Genomic DNA, 16,007 nt, shown 5'->3' with positions numbered 1-16,007 from the left:
GGGGGGGATTATATTCAAGTTGCCTTTTATGTTATTTTGTTTGTTTCTTCCTTATCTTGCTTCATCGTTTATTCTTTTCTCTTGTTGTAAGTTGTGTTGAGCCCTTTGTGGGAAGGGTGGCTTACCAAGCAAATCAATCAATAAATAAAATAGAGCCAGCATGCTAGCCCAGTCCTGAAGCACTGCTCCCATTAACACGTAAACATTAACACAGGACACTGCAAGGCCCTTTATTTTTTTTTAAAAAGCACACAAAGGCAGCTTTCACTCCCTAGGGACTTCCGCCTGCTAGTTCGACAGACTCAGGAGGAGGACGAATAGCACAGATCCTGGGATAAAGCCAAAGATAAAAGCTGACTACAGTAATACAAACTATGACACACATCCAAGATGATCAAGGCAGAGATGAAATAAAAGCCAATCTTCTGAATTACCAGATTTCTGCACATTTCAAACCTCAAGCGCATCATTGCATTTATGTCCACCCACCCCTCTTTCTTTTTATAGGGGAGCACTGTATCGCTTGGAAATGTATTTAAAACACACTTGAGAGTAATCACTGCCCACTCACGCTACTCTCAGCGTGTTAAATGAAAACACTTGGCCAAAGCTACCCTGAATAACTCTCATCTCATCTTTTACCTTCGACAGAAATCTGCCTAACAACTTGGCCTTTTCTTCTCTGGGCCAAATTTCAGGAGACTACACAGGGTTTGTTCCAAGTCTCTGGCTCAAGACAGGGGCAAGAACTATAATAGCATAAGAAATGCTATGGCGGGGTAGACCATTAGTCCAGCTAGCCAGATAGCCTGTTTCTCACAGTGGGGGAGCGTAAATGCTAAGGGGAAAGAGTCTTTAAAGGAAGGCTTATCCAGAATTGTCCCACTACAACTTTTAGCTTTGAGAGGCCTAGGAAGCCCTAGGGTGCATCTAGACATGCACTTTAATGTTCATTAAAATAGGTTAATGTGCATTAAAGTGTCACAAAAGACTGCTTTTTAGCTAATGCAAGTTAAATTAAGCTAACGGGCACTTGCACACCTGCCTGTGCCACAGGGCCAGGCATTTTTAAAAGCTCCTGGTGCTGCATTGCATAGAGTTGTATAATTGGCAAAATGTGCATCAGTGCTGAGAAAATGGCCGTGGCGCGCTTTTGAACTAACACACCTCGAAGGTGCGTTAGTTCAAAAGTGCACCACCATCATTTTCTGTGCACTGACATGCATTTCGCCGCTTATACAACTGCACATGACTCAGGGCAGTGCATGGCAGCTCGTGTGTGAAGCAGACTTGATTCATCGAGTCTGCTCCAACCTGCCACATCTCCGGCACGTCGCAGGACCAAAAAATATGTGTATAAATGCCCAATTTGCCTAATTCAGTACCTCACAAGGGAGAGCATTTATACACATGCTCTGGGGGAGGGGGCACTTTAATTAAAGCATAATCGTGCATCAGCATCCCCATGCTTAAAAACGGCAGCAGTGGCACTATCTGGAACTCATCAAATAGGCTTTAGAGAGAGCACCCCCACCACTGTTTTTAAGCACAGGGGCACTGATGCATGAGATGCTGGAGTCTGTTGGAGTACAGGAATTACCACAATCCAGCAGCCTTGATTAATCAAGTCTGCTCCGATGTGCTGTAATTACAGCATGTTGGAGCAGCCTTGCTGCTCGTGTAGAGGTGCCCAGGGGTAATAGATTTAACATGCATTACTTAAAAGCACATTAATTGAACGTGTAGATGCACATACTAGATTTAATTCAAAGTACCTAAAGTGCATTAATGAACATGTAGATGTACCAGTGACACTTTGTAGGTTGGAATCTGCGCCAGCAGGCGGACATACATGCAAAATCTTAGCCGCTGCCTGGTCATATTCTACCAAGCCCCAGACTCCTCTCATCCCTCACCTACTTTGTGAGACACTAAAACTCTGTGTCAATTGATTAGGAAGGTGATAAAGGGCTAACATTCAAACTCCATTCTGCAGCAGAACCATCGTTCAGACAACATCAAGCCCCACCCCACCGGGTCCTTGCAATTCATCTGCAGAAAATATTATACATCTTTTACTTTGCTGTGGCTTGTAACAGGAGAAAGAGGGACTGTGAGACGGATACTAGAGGTGTGAGATGACAGAGAAAAATCCATACACAGGTACAATGAACTGAAATCAATTTTCTGTCCTGGATCCAAGATGAGAAAATAGAGATTTTTATGGGGAAAAAAAGCAGCCACGTGGTTGCCGTCTCAATAAGGTATTTTGGCTGAATGGCTCTTTTTGATACAGCAGCATCATAAGCTTTTTAGCTGCTTAAGGAAGTACCTTTTTACAGCCCATTTAAAGTAATTTGTGACAGATAAACAGCCCTGCCATCTTTTAAGCTGTTGGGGGCCTCATGTTATGCAGGTCTGAGCTCTAAAAACTGATCTAAGACTCAAAAACTTTGACAAGAACATTCCTGGGCTCTGAATACAGCTGGTCGTAAACACCCACTGCTAGGCAGCCTTTCCAAGCTCTCAAACCTTAGCAGTGCATTTTGGAAGCTCTCCCAGGAGTCCCAGGCTGTCTGGACTGCTATAGTTGACAGTGGCCATAAAGTCTTCAGGAATGCTCCTTAGGTAACAAGTATTTCCTTGCAAAGAGTCTCTTTACTGACTGAATGCAGCAGGTAGGTGAGGACTTTCTTACCAGAGTCCAACACCCTGGTTTACAGCCAAGCCTGCACCAATGAAAGTAATGACAGTTCGGCCATTCGCATCCACCAGTGCAGGACTAGACACGTCCACCCAGCACGTAGGATTCAGTGCATCACAGGGTGCAATAAATTGCCTTCACTTCAGAAGTGGATCCAGGGCTTGTGCAGTTGTACTTTCCCACCTCACCCTCTTGGTTCCTGTTCTAGCCCAAAATTTAAAACTAAATGCCTGCCAGTAGCAGAAGTATTTCTATTCAGACAGCAGTGATGAGATCACTTGACTTCATGACTCATTGGGAACATCTACACATTCACTTAACGTGCTTTAGGTAATGTGCATTAAATCTAGTACCTCCATTGTGAAGTACTAGAAACACGTGCATTAGCATATTCTAATGTGCATTAGCTAAAGAGCACTGTGGGTATCTATACATGAGCTCCTGGGGGGAGAGAGGGTGTTTTAATTACAGTGGCTCTGAGAGGCGCTCTACTTAAAGTGTTCACAGCATCATGTGTATTCAGTGTCCCATGCTTCATAATGTCGGTGGGGGCAGTTTAACTAAAACTTGATCAATGAGCTTTAGTTAAAGTGCCCCAATGCCATTTTGAAATGTGGGAACACCGAATACGTGCAACACAGAGGCTGCTGGTGTGTGCTAATTAGCACGCTCCAGCAGACTCATAGTAGACTCAATTAATTGAGTCTGCTCCAACACATGCTAATTAGCACATGGTAAAAGCAGATCTCTTTCATGTGTATAAGAGCCCTGCTTTTCAGTGACACTTTAATGCACATCAAAATAGGCTAATGCACATTAAAGCACATGTGTAGACACATCCATTATTACCTACCATATCTCTTCTACACCCTTCACTCCACAGGTGTTAACAATCCTCTCTTTTTTTTTTTTTTTTTGAGGTTCCACCAATTCAGCTATCCTTTCTTCTGCAATTCTGCTGGCTGTCCCTCTTAATGTAGCTCCCAGACTTGCAGCCTGTTTTTGAACACATGAGTTCAGGCATGGAAGGTGAAGCATTGGCTGCACTGTCAAGAAGATGAAAAAAGCTAGATTTTGCTTTGTGGATCAGAAAGAGATGCATCTTATAATCACAGAAAATGGAGGGGACCTCAGGAAGTCACATCCAGTCCAACCCCCTGCTCTAAGCAGGACCAGCCCCAACTACATCCTCCCAGCCAAGGCTTGGTCTACCTGGGTCTTAAAAACCTGAGCATTTAATTCTAATGGCAACAGAGCTAAGGACACAACATAGCTTGATTGATTTGCTTATTTTTTATGTGTTTTATCCATAATAAGTGATATAGCAAATGCATGCACATTTCAATACAGTGATATTTGGTTTTGTTTCATTCCTGAACTGAATAATCTAGCTCTGAGCCTTTAGCATATGAGTAAAGCTGCTAGTTCCTTTTTACCTTGAGAAACGTGTGTGCCATGTTATATGGGGTGATGCACCGCACCAGCTGCACTGCTTTTTAAAAAAAATTCCTAGATCCACCCATGTCTAGCTCTCTCTTTTGGTGTTTTCTGGATATTTTTCTGTTTCCTTTTTGGAAAGTACAGGGTGGAGACTGCCTGAAATGGAAACGTATATATTAACATCAGTTTCCTGTAATCTTTTATGCACAGCAGCTGATGCAGTCTGGGAGGGAGCAGAGTGTATGCATACTTATGTAAACTGCAATATCCAGTTCAAGGCTGATTATCTGGAGGCCACAGAGACACTGAAATTCTGAGAAATGAGGGAGTATTCAGTATAATTAACAGGCACTAAGGGAGATGAATCTGCTTCAGAGAACAGGTGGTCGGATAATTGAAGTTATTTGGTACGGGCCAAATTCTGGCACTTCCACTGAACGGTGTCTTTGCCCCATTCAAGACAGTGAGTCCCACCCCAAGTGGCACATTCTCCTCCTCAGACGTAAAGCATCAGAGCATGGCCCTGTGCTTGTTTCCCTCCCCTAAATAGTACTCCATTCTCCTCACATGCTGAGCATGTCACACAAAAGTTGGTATATAAAAAAGTGTTATTCCAGATGAAAAGCACAGCTAGTGTTTGCATGGAGACAGGGAATGAGAATTAATGAACAATCAGAGAACAGAGGGGCCACCAAGCACTAAAGTCTTTCCTTCTCCCAGCTCCAATGCCAATATTTATGGCATTGATGCCATTTATGTTTTAAAAAAAAGGGGGAACTGAGGATTTGGGTACCACAATAAAGAAAGTAGGGAGAGAAACAATTACTAAAGAAAGTAAAACCAGCAGAGAAATAAATGTTAACTGCATGCCTTTCAGAGGTGCAGCAAGCACAGGAGGAATAAAATGTTGCATATAATAATGGGACCGGCTTGCAAGCCTCTCTTTTCTTAGTGAGGATCTTGGAAATCAATTAAAACAGTTAAGCTGTTCTAGCCCTCCCCCCCCAAATCCTCTCCCACCTTGCACAAGCTGTACTGAGCCGCTTCCAGTTTGGAAGAGATGGTGTTTTGCACATAGAGCCTGGGTTTGGACTGCTGATTGCAGCTAACAGTTTGCCCTACTTGACCACGCATAGGGCAGTTTTATCCATATAATAAAAAAAGGTGCAGTATGTTGGCGTTACATTTCGATGAGAACATTTTAGAGCTAATACCAAACAATTTTTGAAATATCCCATTTTAAACAGGGCGAGAGAAAGAGCCTCAAAAGCATCAACACAGTTCAAAAGTCTTTTTAAAGAGAAGAACACTGGTTTTTAGACTCAAGATCCCTAGTGATTTCAGCTTCCCCAATTGCTAGCTCAGCTGGACGCACTTCACATAATTCCCGCTGACTTCAACGTGTGCTCCATGCAGGATTGCAAAATTGGGCTCCCGGAGTGAAAGAGGTAAATTTAATTCACCATCACTGCATAAAGCTCTTTTGCAATATTTTATTAAATTCAAATACAGATTGTGTTCACAATTCTATGCAAAGTCTTCCCAATACAGAATGTGGCTTGCTCTCTCTCTCCTTTTTCTTTTTGTTGTAATAACGGCAAATTAACCATATCAGGCTGCCAAAATTACCCACCAGAACAACTTCATTTTCATAATAAAGAAGAAATGTTCAACTCCTTAATGCATAGTCAGGAGGCTGCTGAGCTTTCAGACAAGCTGTGCACTCTCAATCATGGGTTGGGAACAGAAAACTCAGTCTATACCAACACGAGCTCTGAACGAGCAAAAGGAACAGAAACAGGTTTGGTCCTGTAATAGTCGCATCGTTATGATTAAAGTAGGCTTCCAGGTAAATTTTAAATGGGGCAGAATGACTTAGTGGGCTTCCTGCCCTCTCTTTGTAGTCTCCAAAGACCTCCGAAGAGCCGGTAACGAAATGACCCCCCACAAACTTAGGGTCCAGAGGAGGGCCACCCGCATGATCCGGGGACAACAGGGCAGACCCTACAGTGAGAGACTGCGGGACCTGAACCTATTCAGCCTCCACAAGAGAAGGCTGAGGGGGGACCTGGTGACCGTCTATAGACTCACTAGGGGGGACCAGAAGGGTTTGGGGGAGACGCTGTTTCCCCTAGCGCCCGCTGGCATAACAAGGAGTAATGGGCACAAGTTGATGGAGAGGAGGTATAGATTGGACATCCGCAAAAACTACTTCACAGTTAGGGCGGCTAGGAGCTGGAACCAACTTCCAAGGGAAGTGGTGCTGGCCCCTACCCTGGGGGTCTTTAAGAAGAGGCTGGATGCCTACCTGGCTGGACTCATTTGAGTCCCGTTTCTTGTTTTTGGGGTTTTGTTGTTCTCCCGCCCTGGCGGGGGGTCAGGCTAGAAGATCTACTAGGTCCCTTCCGACCCTTAATCTATGAAACTATGAAACGCGTGTTACACATGGAACTGGCACATGGGGCAAATCCAGTAAAAGTCACTAAAGCTAGGTACAGACTTCAAAATGCCCAAGGCAGAATCGATCCAAGTTCTCTGCAAGCGGTGTCATTTAGCTCAGTAGCAAACAGTACAGACATCTGCCCTTTGGTGGGGTGGGGTGGTAAATCTCAGACCAGGTTCCAGCATTTTTAAACCAGAAGTGTTTCAAATCTCTCTTCTGTTACAGGTATAGACCAGTTTCTCATCACTTATGCCGGTAAAACTGTCATGTTTATACCTGGCCTAAGAGCTCTGTATAATGCACCTCTGTTGATCACCATGTTCCACTTCTGCAGGGAAAGTGTGACCCTGAGAAAGATGAGGGCATGTCTGAGGATCACTTGGGGATCCTCTATTTATTGAAACTAGAAGGGGAAAGAAGCCCCAAGGAGGACTGATTTGTTAGAAGCAAGATTTTTTTTTTTCCCTTTCCTGCAACCAGAAGTGCCTTGTACTATGGCAAGATTGCATGTGACCAATAACATACACATCTACCAGGGATATTTCTCTGTCTACCATTGTGCAGCACAGAGGGTTACCAGCTCTGCGACATGGGAGCAGCAGCCAGAAGGGAAGGTTACACATGTCTCAAACGGGGTCCATTGCTAGCTGTCCTGAATAATACCGTGACAAAGTGAGTTTGCACAAAAGAAGGGGCTAGAGAAGCATTGCAACAAGCAAGACCCAAGGTGGACCCAAGTGGAGCGGATAACAAAACTGACCAAAAGGCAGAGTAAACTGTTCAACTGCTTCCGGCAGCAGCTGAAGCCCCTCATTAGCAGCGACACTGGTACCCAGCTCGGCACACGATGCGAATCGACTCCGGAGAAAACCTCCCAAGGCTCTTTGAGACCTGGCCCTCGCTTCTCAACCCACTGACTCTCTCCTGCACAACCACGCTTGTCAATAGAGAAGAAAGAGACCTTGCCAAAATAAGGGCAAGAGAGACCAGAAACGGCTTCATGAAGAAATACAGGGGTCAACAAAAGGAAAGCAAACCCAGAAATGCACACACAAGAGCGAAGTGACACACACGCCATTTGAGAGGCCCAAGTTTAATTCCATTAATGACACACCATGGAGGGACAGAAGAATGGGAACGGCCATACTAAAACCCAGCCGGGCCTGTTGCTTAAAATCTGATCTGTGCAATGAAGAATAGGATCATGAGTTTCACTTCTACACCCCTCTGCACATTTGTAGCTTTGATCCACCTTCCTGCTCCAGAAACAAGGAGCTCCCTCTACCTTATGCAGGCTTCTGCACCAGTGGCTTTCTCTGGTATTTTATTTTATGTGCTTACTATTCCGCTGGCCCCGTATGTGTTGTGTTGCTTTCAAGCTCGTAACATCTGCCGGAAAGCAGAGTTAAGACAAGTCATTCTCCAGACCAGGGGGGGCTGGACCCCACAATCTGTAAGGTCCCTTTCAGACCCTAACAACTGTGAAAGACATTTCCAACTGGTGTGAGGATAGAGGGGGTGAAACAAGTCACTAGATTTCCCTCTCATTTGTTCTAGGAACCTGGTCCCCTCTAGGCATAAAGGAAAAGGATGCTTACATCTCTTTGAACTTGCCCTGTTTCCCTTAAGTTTGGAAACCATACTTTAGAGAAACCACATTCTCTATCACCAACCAGGCTAGCTCGAGGCTTTCCAACCTCTTCAGACTCAAAGCATCTCTTGTTAGACCCCCCTACCTTGGGGGTCTTCAAGAAGAGGCTGGACAGATATTTGGCTGGGGTGACACCTGCCCAGGGTGGGGTGTGGGGGTCGGACCTGATGATCTGTTTAGGTCCTTTCTGACTTTAAGCACTATGTCACTATGTCAAAGCAGTGCTCAGAAAATGCCCGCACTTAGCTTGCACTTGTTTCTTGACTACAGAAAAATACACGAGCAATTCTTCAATTGCAAAGAACTCAGAATGAGCACAGCAAGTCAGAATGGTTTGAATCATGCTGGATTTCTATTCAAAATCTCTGGATTTCTCTTGTGAATTACATGTAGGTGTTTGCACATCTAACGATGCTAAAATTATGCAGCACCCTGTGTCATACTCTTAAAAGGATCTCATGGCTCCCTGGATGAGAATCACCGGACTCGATGGTTTCTGGTCACTCAGAAGAGCCTAGCCCTCATCTGAGCAAACCTCTGCAACATGTGCCCCCCCCCCCAAAATCAGATGACCTGAACAGGCTGGGAAGGTAAACAGCAGGATGGTCGCAGGGCACCCAGCAACAACACGATGCTCAGTCACGGTTCGGGACTCACCTGTGGCCGAGGGTGGCCCGTGACCAAGCAGGTCAGCTCCAGAGTCTCCCCCTCGCGGATGGTGTACACTCGCTCTGAGTACCGCTCCTCCTCGATGTTACACGCCAGGCCTGAGTGAACAATCCTCACCGTGGGTGGGGCTGTCAAACCAGTAGAGAAAAACCGGATCAGTAAAGCATTTGCGCCTTGCCCCCCGCCCTCCATCAACAGCATTCACCATAGACCCAGAGAGGCCCCATATAACTTCCTGAGCTCCTACAAGGATGAAACAAGGCTCTCTGAAGAAACAACACTTCGCTCTGCTTTGAATATAGAAACCAGGGACATCCCCATGCATATAGACGCTGTAGGATTCCTGTAGTCTAAGGAAACAGACTGTGTAAGAGGAGACAGTACGTTTGAATGTGCACTTGTCTGCAAGCACGGGTCAACCCTCCTGGATCCCACGGCTTGCACAGAGAGACACACCATCGAGGAGCTAATATTGTCAGGGCGCAAGTTGCTAAGCCCTTGGCCAAAGGCAATGGCAGGACATCATCCCAGGCAGCAACGAGGGGGTTAACACAGATGCTCACCCCTGTTGCCCAATGCCACCCATTTTTCAATGCCAAAAGCAACAGAACACGTTAAATTTGAGCAGCAGGAAGAGGCAGGGAGAGAAGGTACCCATCTGCAGCAGCAGCTCCATTAATCCACAGGATGCTGGCTACAGGGAGACTGGAAGACCCACCTCTGAGGACTGACTTTGGCCCCTGGGATAAATGTTTGACACCTCTGCCTTAGAGAGGGATGAGGAGCCGATACAGATACATTAACAAGGGAGGAAAGGTAGCAGGGGCAGCAAGAAGATGGATGTGCATTGGGCAACACTGCCCGGGAACACCCCTCCCCAGGAAAGGGCTACAGATAAACAAGGAAAGTTTGGGGAATAGCATTATCAGTATTCAATCTGTTTCTATAACTCAGAAGAAGATGAGAAACATAGGGGGATAAAATAGAGGAAGATAGAGGGGTTATACGCTAGCAAGAGCAATCTGCTGATGCCAGTCAGCATGGGACAGCTAGAGTCTCCCTTGCTAGCCCAGTTATATTTGGATCAAATGCTTGTAATGCCGGGTGGGTGCTGTCTTCAATAACTGCGGTAGCATTGCCGTCTAATATATGGCCGGTATTTGTTAGAGTACTTCCAAGTGCCTGTTGACAGAAACTGCACGACTGCTCCTGGCCTTTGAATCTATTAAAGAAATCCCAGTGGCATTACTGAGGTGGTCAGCAAAACCCAACATCGTTTCTGCAACGGGCAACTCGCCCCTTCCCCTCCAAGGGCACACAGCCCGTTGAAGAACACCACCACAAAAGAGAAACCAGACAATAGTTTCACCGGTAATAGCGGGTGGTGTATGGGTGGTTGTTCCCCCCCCGCCACAAGTGAAATCAGGGCTCATGGGATGCCCTGAAAGGACATCAATCCTACACAGGAGGTGCAGGGGCGGCACAGACTTGTTCCCACCACTTACAAAGAGGGCCCAACCCACAGGCTGGTCAACACAGGGGTACAGGGTAGCAGTATTTGCCCCTTCCCCTCCCCAGCCATTCACATCCATGGAGGTCCCTGAAGACCTAGCCAACACAATGCCATTGGAAACCCTGATTATACGACTGTTATTTAGATGCATCTACAGCAGCGACTGGACTGGAAACACCCACTCGCTTCACGTGGGCACTGAACAAGCTGGAACGAAGGAGTCGTAGGCATCGGCATGTAGGACCAGAACAGTCCCCCTGGGTGCGAGTATCGTCCCCTGTTGTCCTAAGCAATCGTATGGCATTGTCCATTGTGTTTACTGCCATGGAGCAGCTCGGACCCAGTGCCCAGATGCATCAATGCTATTCCCACTTCATGAGACTCAGCCACTCTTTCAGGACTTGATGTGGAGGCAGAGTCGCTGCCTGGATCTGAACGCCACAGACTCCCAGAAAGTTTGGCTCCGCCGCCAGAACTCAAATGTAGGGTGCCAGCTCATTCAGATGGTGCAAGTGCTGGCACCTCATTTAGGATGCACAGTGACAAAGCTAAGGGCATGTGTCACTAGGAGTAAAGGATGAGCTGGACGATGCCATTTTGTTATCTCAGGTACTGTAGGCAAAACAGTGCAAAGTGAGAGAAATTAAATTGCAATAAGAATCGCAAGGTAGCACTATACTATACCATTTATCATGGCTTTGTTCAGGGTTTTCCAGGTACATCTGACCCTTAGCATTACAGAACAGCCTTCTCCCCACCCCAGGCATGGGCTAAAGGACTAACTCCATTAGCTGGCAACAAGTGTAGTATCTAGTTACCATTCAATACCACAAAAGGCTGCCAGGCTATTTAACCAATACCTGCCTATCCCCTGAGGAAGCCCTTTCCAGACTCTTCTGCACTGGTTTCATTTGGGATTTGGGTTTTTTTTTTTTTGTTTGCTTTAATTTCCAAATGAATTCCCATTATTGTTCTTTTTATTACATATCTTCCTAAATGGATTGCCACATTCATTATGCATACAAGATGCTTTAATTAAAACATTCAAATTAGGGAATAGGTACAGTGGGACCAATCCAACTCCAGTGTAAAAAGCATATTCAAATCATTCAATGGGTTGGACTGGACTGAAATGTTTTGGAACCAGAGCTTGGATTTAAAACGAGCCCATTTTCTTTTATTTCCTTGTATACTTAACCTGTACTAAGGAAAAGTCAAACGCTTTTATCTGCACTACAGGCACAGCATGTTTTGCATATGCAGACACTCCAGTTGTAATATTGGATGCACAAATTACAGGCATATTTTAATAGTTCAATAGAGCATATCTATGTTTCTATGAGACATTCAGTATTTTTGAATCATATAATTCCTGCACATTAAAATTCCAAGAGAGTGGATCAATAGCAAGACAAGGTCGAATCCCAGTTTCAATACCCTTGCTGAATGAAATGGAACAAGGAAATAAACAGCACAAACGGTAAAGAGTAGATCAGATGTAGGGGGAAAGAAAAGCGTTCAGCTTAATACTCTTCGGTGCTATTCAATGCTCTTAGGAGACATGCTCTTTTTGGGTAAGGACTGAATATGGGCTTTTTAACCAGGCAGAGAGAGGCTCTACAATCAGGAGCACTTGCACAAAGTGACAGCACAGCAAAAGGATATCCTGTGGCCCAATCTGGACCCAAAGCAGCTCCAAGACACCGAGCCCTAGGACTCTGCAAAGACGCGCATGCTCGCCGTGACATGCAGCATGTACGGACAAAGCATTAAGCAGGGACCATTGCAGATTACAAGTCTGCCCCATGCTCCGGAGTCTGTGCTCTGCATACAAGCGCCCAAATTTGCACCTGCCATTAGGGTATTTGCAAATGCATGGTTCATAACTGTATTTTAAACATCTGACCCTGGGAGACCTGGCACACCATGACAATGAGAATGAGTGTCAAGCAAAGACGCCCAGGATAGCACAGTGACAGTGGACTGAATGAAGAGAAACAGAATAATTAGAGCCGGCCAGCCTGGCTCATTCCCTCGCTCTTCACCACCTGGAACTGCCTCTGACAATCCCCATCTTTGGTATTTAAATAATGTTCAGTTTGCTTGGCCTATGTCAGCCTTTTCTGTAATCATATACAAAATCTGTCCTCATTGCTCGCTGATCCCAAGAGCACAGCCTGGCGGGTACACTTTCTTTGCAATGGACTGGATCCTGGGCTTAATCAGGTTTTCACAATACAAATAGTAGACAGTGAAGACTAATTCTGAAGGCTTTCGACTGGAGTAGCAGAAAGATTCCAGTTTTGAAACCTAAAGTAAGCAAAGCTATTCAGACGTTGTTAGTTCACACCCTCCGCGGTGAATTGCACCCAGCATTTTCTTTTGCCATTCTTGGGGGTGGAAGCAGCTCAGGCTTACAGAGAAGTAGCAACCAGGAAAATGAATCATTTTCCATGTCCTTTAAGTGTGGCTGCATATGCACACTATACCCAACACACTCCAAAAATCAGATAGCAAACTACGTGCCTGCCCACCTCTTTGCATTCAGACAGAATACCAGGGTCTCTCTCTGCATCGCCCGCTCTGTTGTTACTCCGATGAAGAGTGTTGTGCCCAATATGAGCCTTCAGTTTATTCAAGGTGAACTGATCCCTCTGAAAACCAAGATGACATTCAGTTTCTCTCTCAAGCAAGATGCTCATGGCATCTTATACATGAAGGACCAGACCCCGTGCTCATGCTCACACCAGAAGCACCTGAGCTCCACATCAGGGGTTTCAATGCAAGGAACTTCTCAGTGGGACCAAATACTGCAATCTCACCCTTAAACACCCCCGTCCCCACGCTGAGCATCACTAAACTATTGATAACAGAGTACTAAAAAAATTAATTTACAGTACAACTTTCTCAGTAGAAAGGATGTGGACTTGTAATATTTGCCATTAGTCATTCACTAACCGGTGGGTGCGTTTTACAGCCTAAATTAGCAGCTTTATCTCACTGCCATTTGTATTAAGCCTTACAAGGCTGTTTGCTCAAGCAGAAATGCAATGCAAGAATGTTTCCTCGGTGTCCTCCAGAGTACAATCCTGCGCTGTGAAGACTGTCAAGGTGTCACGGCAGCTCTTCTCTTTTGTACAGCTTGCAAGAGGACACATCCCCCCACTGCCTATGGACCAGAGCTACTGCACCGTTTGCTCTGCACCTCAAAAGATTCAGGGAAAATAGGGCCAAAGCTGCACCTCCAGCTAGGAAATAAGTTGCACCTTTGCAAAGGTGCTGTCAAAGGCGGTAGCAGCCCTTCAGGACACGCTCCAAACCCTGAGAACGAAAACCCCCAGTACTCCTCAGTGCTCTCCTCCGCCATGCCCCTGCACTGAAACAGCAAAGCAAGAGGTCTTGTATTTAATCTAGCATGTTTCTTGGTTTCTTCCTACAACATCAACCCTGCCAACCATACAGAGCCCAGGAAGGCACTGGGTTTTGAGCGGCGAAGCCGTCCTGCAGGTGTCTGGAGTCTAAGGTGAAGAGATGCAGAACCTTAAGAGCTGATGGGAAAGAGCGACCCGTACACGATAGCGCTTAACACACCCAAACACCAAATCCTATAAATCCGTGACTGGCAACAAAAAGGACAACCCACACTGGAATAAGTAAATAAAATGCAAATACCATTAAAAAAAAGAAAAAAAGGAGTTGATTCCCCAAACCCCAGCATGAACACAATACATCTCTGTAGGCGTGGGTCTTCAGTAGTGGTGGTCTTGAACCTACAGCACAGACCAAATACCCCACTTTCAATTTTCGAAGGGTTTCAGTCGGGGTCCAGAGCTCAAGGCCAACTTCTCGTCCTGACTGATAAACAACTGAAGCAAAAAAAAAACAAAAAAAAAGAAATCAGATTGCAAACGTCCGGGAGGACCCAAACTTTGGAAATAGTCAGCTGTGCCCCATGTTTTCCAATCAAGACCCAAATCTGCAAGCCAGTATTTTTTGAACTGCTGAATAAAAACCCACCAGTCGTCTAGCAAGAGAGACGAGAGGTCCAATTTGAGCTAAAACGGTGCCACTGAGCCAGCAGAGGGTGCCATCAGATTATTATGGCTCTCAACCTCCAGCACAGCAGGGCTGGGAACCGGAGCATCTGCTGCTACCCGAGTTTTCTACACGTACTTGCACCCTGGCACACCCACCTGGCTTGAAACATATTTAACGACATCTTTCTCTCACACCTCCAATTGCTGCTGAACGATGAGGAGTGGAAAAGACACGAGGAAAAAAAAAAAAAAGACCCTCCAGTTTTTCTTTGCTCGAATGCAGCATTTATGCATTCATTAAGTATTTGCAGCACTCTGATTTTAATTGTAAGGTATGGCAGGCCTTGGGAAGCGTTTAGATGCTAAACTGTGTGGCTGCTCTCAGGAAGGCCGTGACAGCTCACTCCAAAATGATCTCTACATCTGTCTGTGGAGCCTCTGAAACCAAACCAGGAGTGGAAACTGCTGGCTACCTTTGAAGATGGAGGCTTTGATTCCAGAGCAAACAGGCTGGGTGTTTTTGAAGTAAACCTTACTTTTAAAAGCTGCCATTTTCCCAGCCTTTTGATAAAGTTTAATTTAAAACCAGCAGCTATCCTTGTCATCTGTCATAGTTTTGGTAGGTTCTCAAATCCCCCCCCCCACACACACCATTTTTTCAAAAACAAAATTAAAATACAAATGTTAAATATTTCACGGTGTGGTGTTGCTCTGGGGTGTTTTACTCTCTGAATTTCTAGTTTCAGTTTTCAAAGTCAAATGAGCACCGTTATTTGAGAGCACTTCAATTATACACACGGATACACATGTGCACAAACATGGTATTTGGGAGTTGTGCCTTTAACATCAGACTTCTTCTTAGCCTAGCTTCTGCTGCATTTTCCCAACAGAGTGACCTTTACATACAGTGCACCTGCACGTGCAGAATTACCACCTTTGAGCATATAAAATACTCATTGCCGTCACAGTGGAAGGCGAGGCATTCATGTCATAAAAACTGACTGTTTAAATCAGCACAGCACAATACTTAGGCAGGTATTGTACTTTAAGCATGTCAGCAGCCTCAATCCCACAGGACAAGTCCAAGACTCAAAGTTAGGTACATCTTATAACTCATCTGCAGACACCTGCCCCCAAGGCAGGGACCATCTTTTTGTTCCGATTTGTACAAAACGTAGCTCATATAAGGACCCCGGACTTCAGAAAAGCAGACTTCAACTAGCTCCTGATGGGCAGGATCCTCTGGGAGGCCGGTCTGAGGGGGAAAAGGAGTCCAGGAGAGCTGGTTGTATTTCAAAGAAACCTTACTGAGAGTACAGGAACGAACCATCCCGGTGTGCAGTAAGACTAGCAAGTATGGCAGAAGACCAGCTTGGTTTAGCAGGCAACTCTTCAGTAAGCTAAATCATAAAAAAGACACTTATAAGGAGTGAAAATTTGGATGAACATCTACGGAGAAGTATAAGAGTATTGCTCAGGCATGCAGGGATGAAGTCCAGACGCACACAGCACAACTGGAGTTGCAGCTAGCAAGGGATGCAGAGGGTAAC

At 45.5% G+C, this 16,007-nt stretch overlaps 1 protein-coding gene across 1 annotated transcript in view; it reads right to left on the bottom strand.

The window, feature by feature from the left end:
• MDGA2 (MAM domain containing glycosylphosphatidylinositol anchor 2) overlaps positions 1–9,099 on the bottom strand; it is a 557,209-nt gene extending 548,110 nt beyond the window's left edge. Inside the window, exon 1 of the mRNA XM_019519874.1 lies at positions 8,896–9,099. Coding sequence (XP_019375419.1) covers positions 8,896–9,099 — 204 coding nt within the window. The remainder of the gene's footprint in view (positions 1–8,895) is intronic.
• Positions 9,100–16,007: the final 6,908 nt, after the last annotated feature.

The sequence above is a fragment of the Gavialis gangeticus genome, unplaced genomic scaffold, assembly GCF_001723915.1.
Source record: "Gavialis gangeticus isolate Ggan-Ray unplaced genomic scaffold, GavGan_comp1, whole genome shotgun sequence".
NCBI lineage: Eukaryota > Metazoa > Chordata > Crocodylia > Gavialidae > Gavialis > Gavialis gangeticus.
Note: the sequence above shows the minus strand (reverse complement) of the source record. Positions and strands in the feature narration are given on the sequence as shown.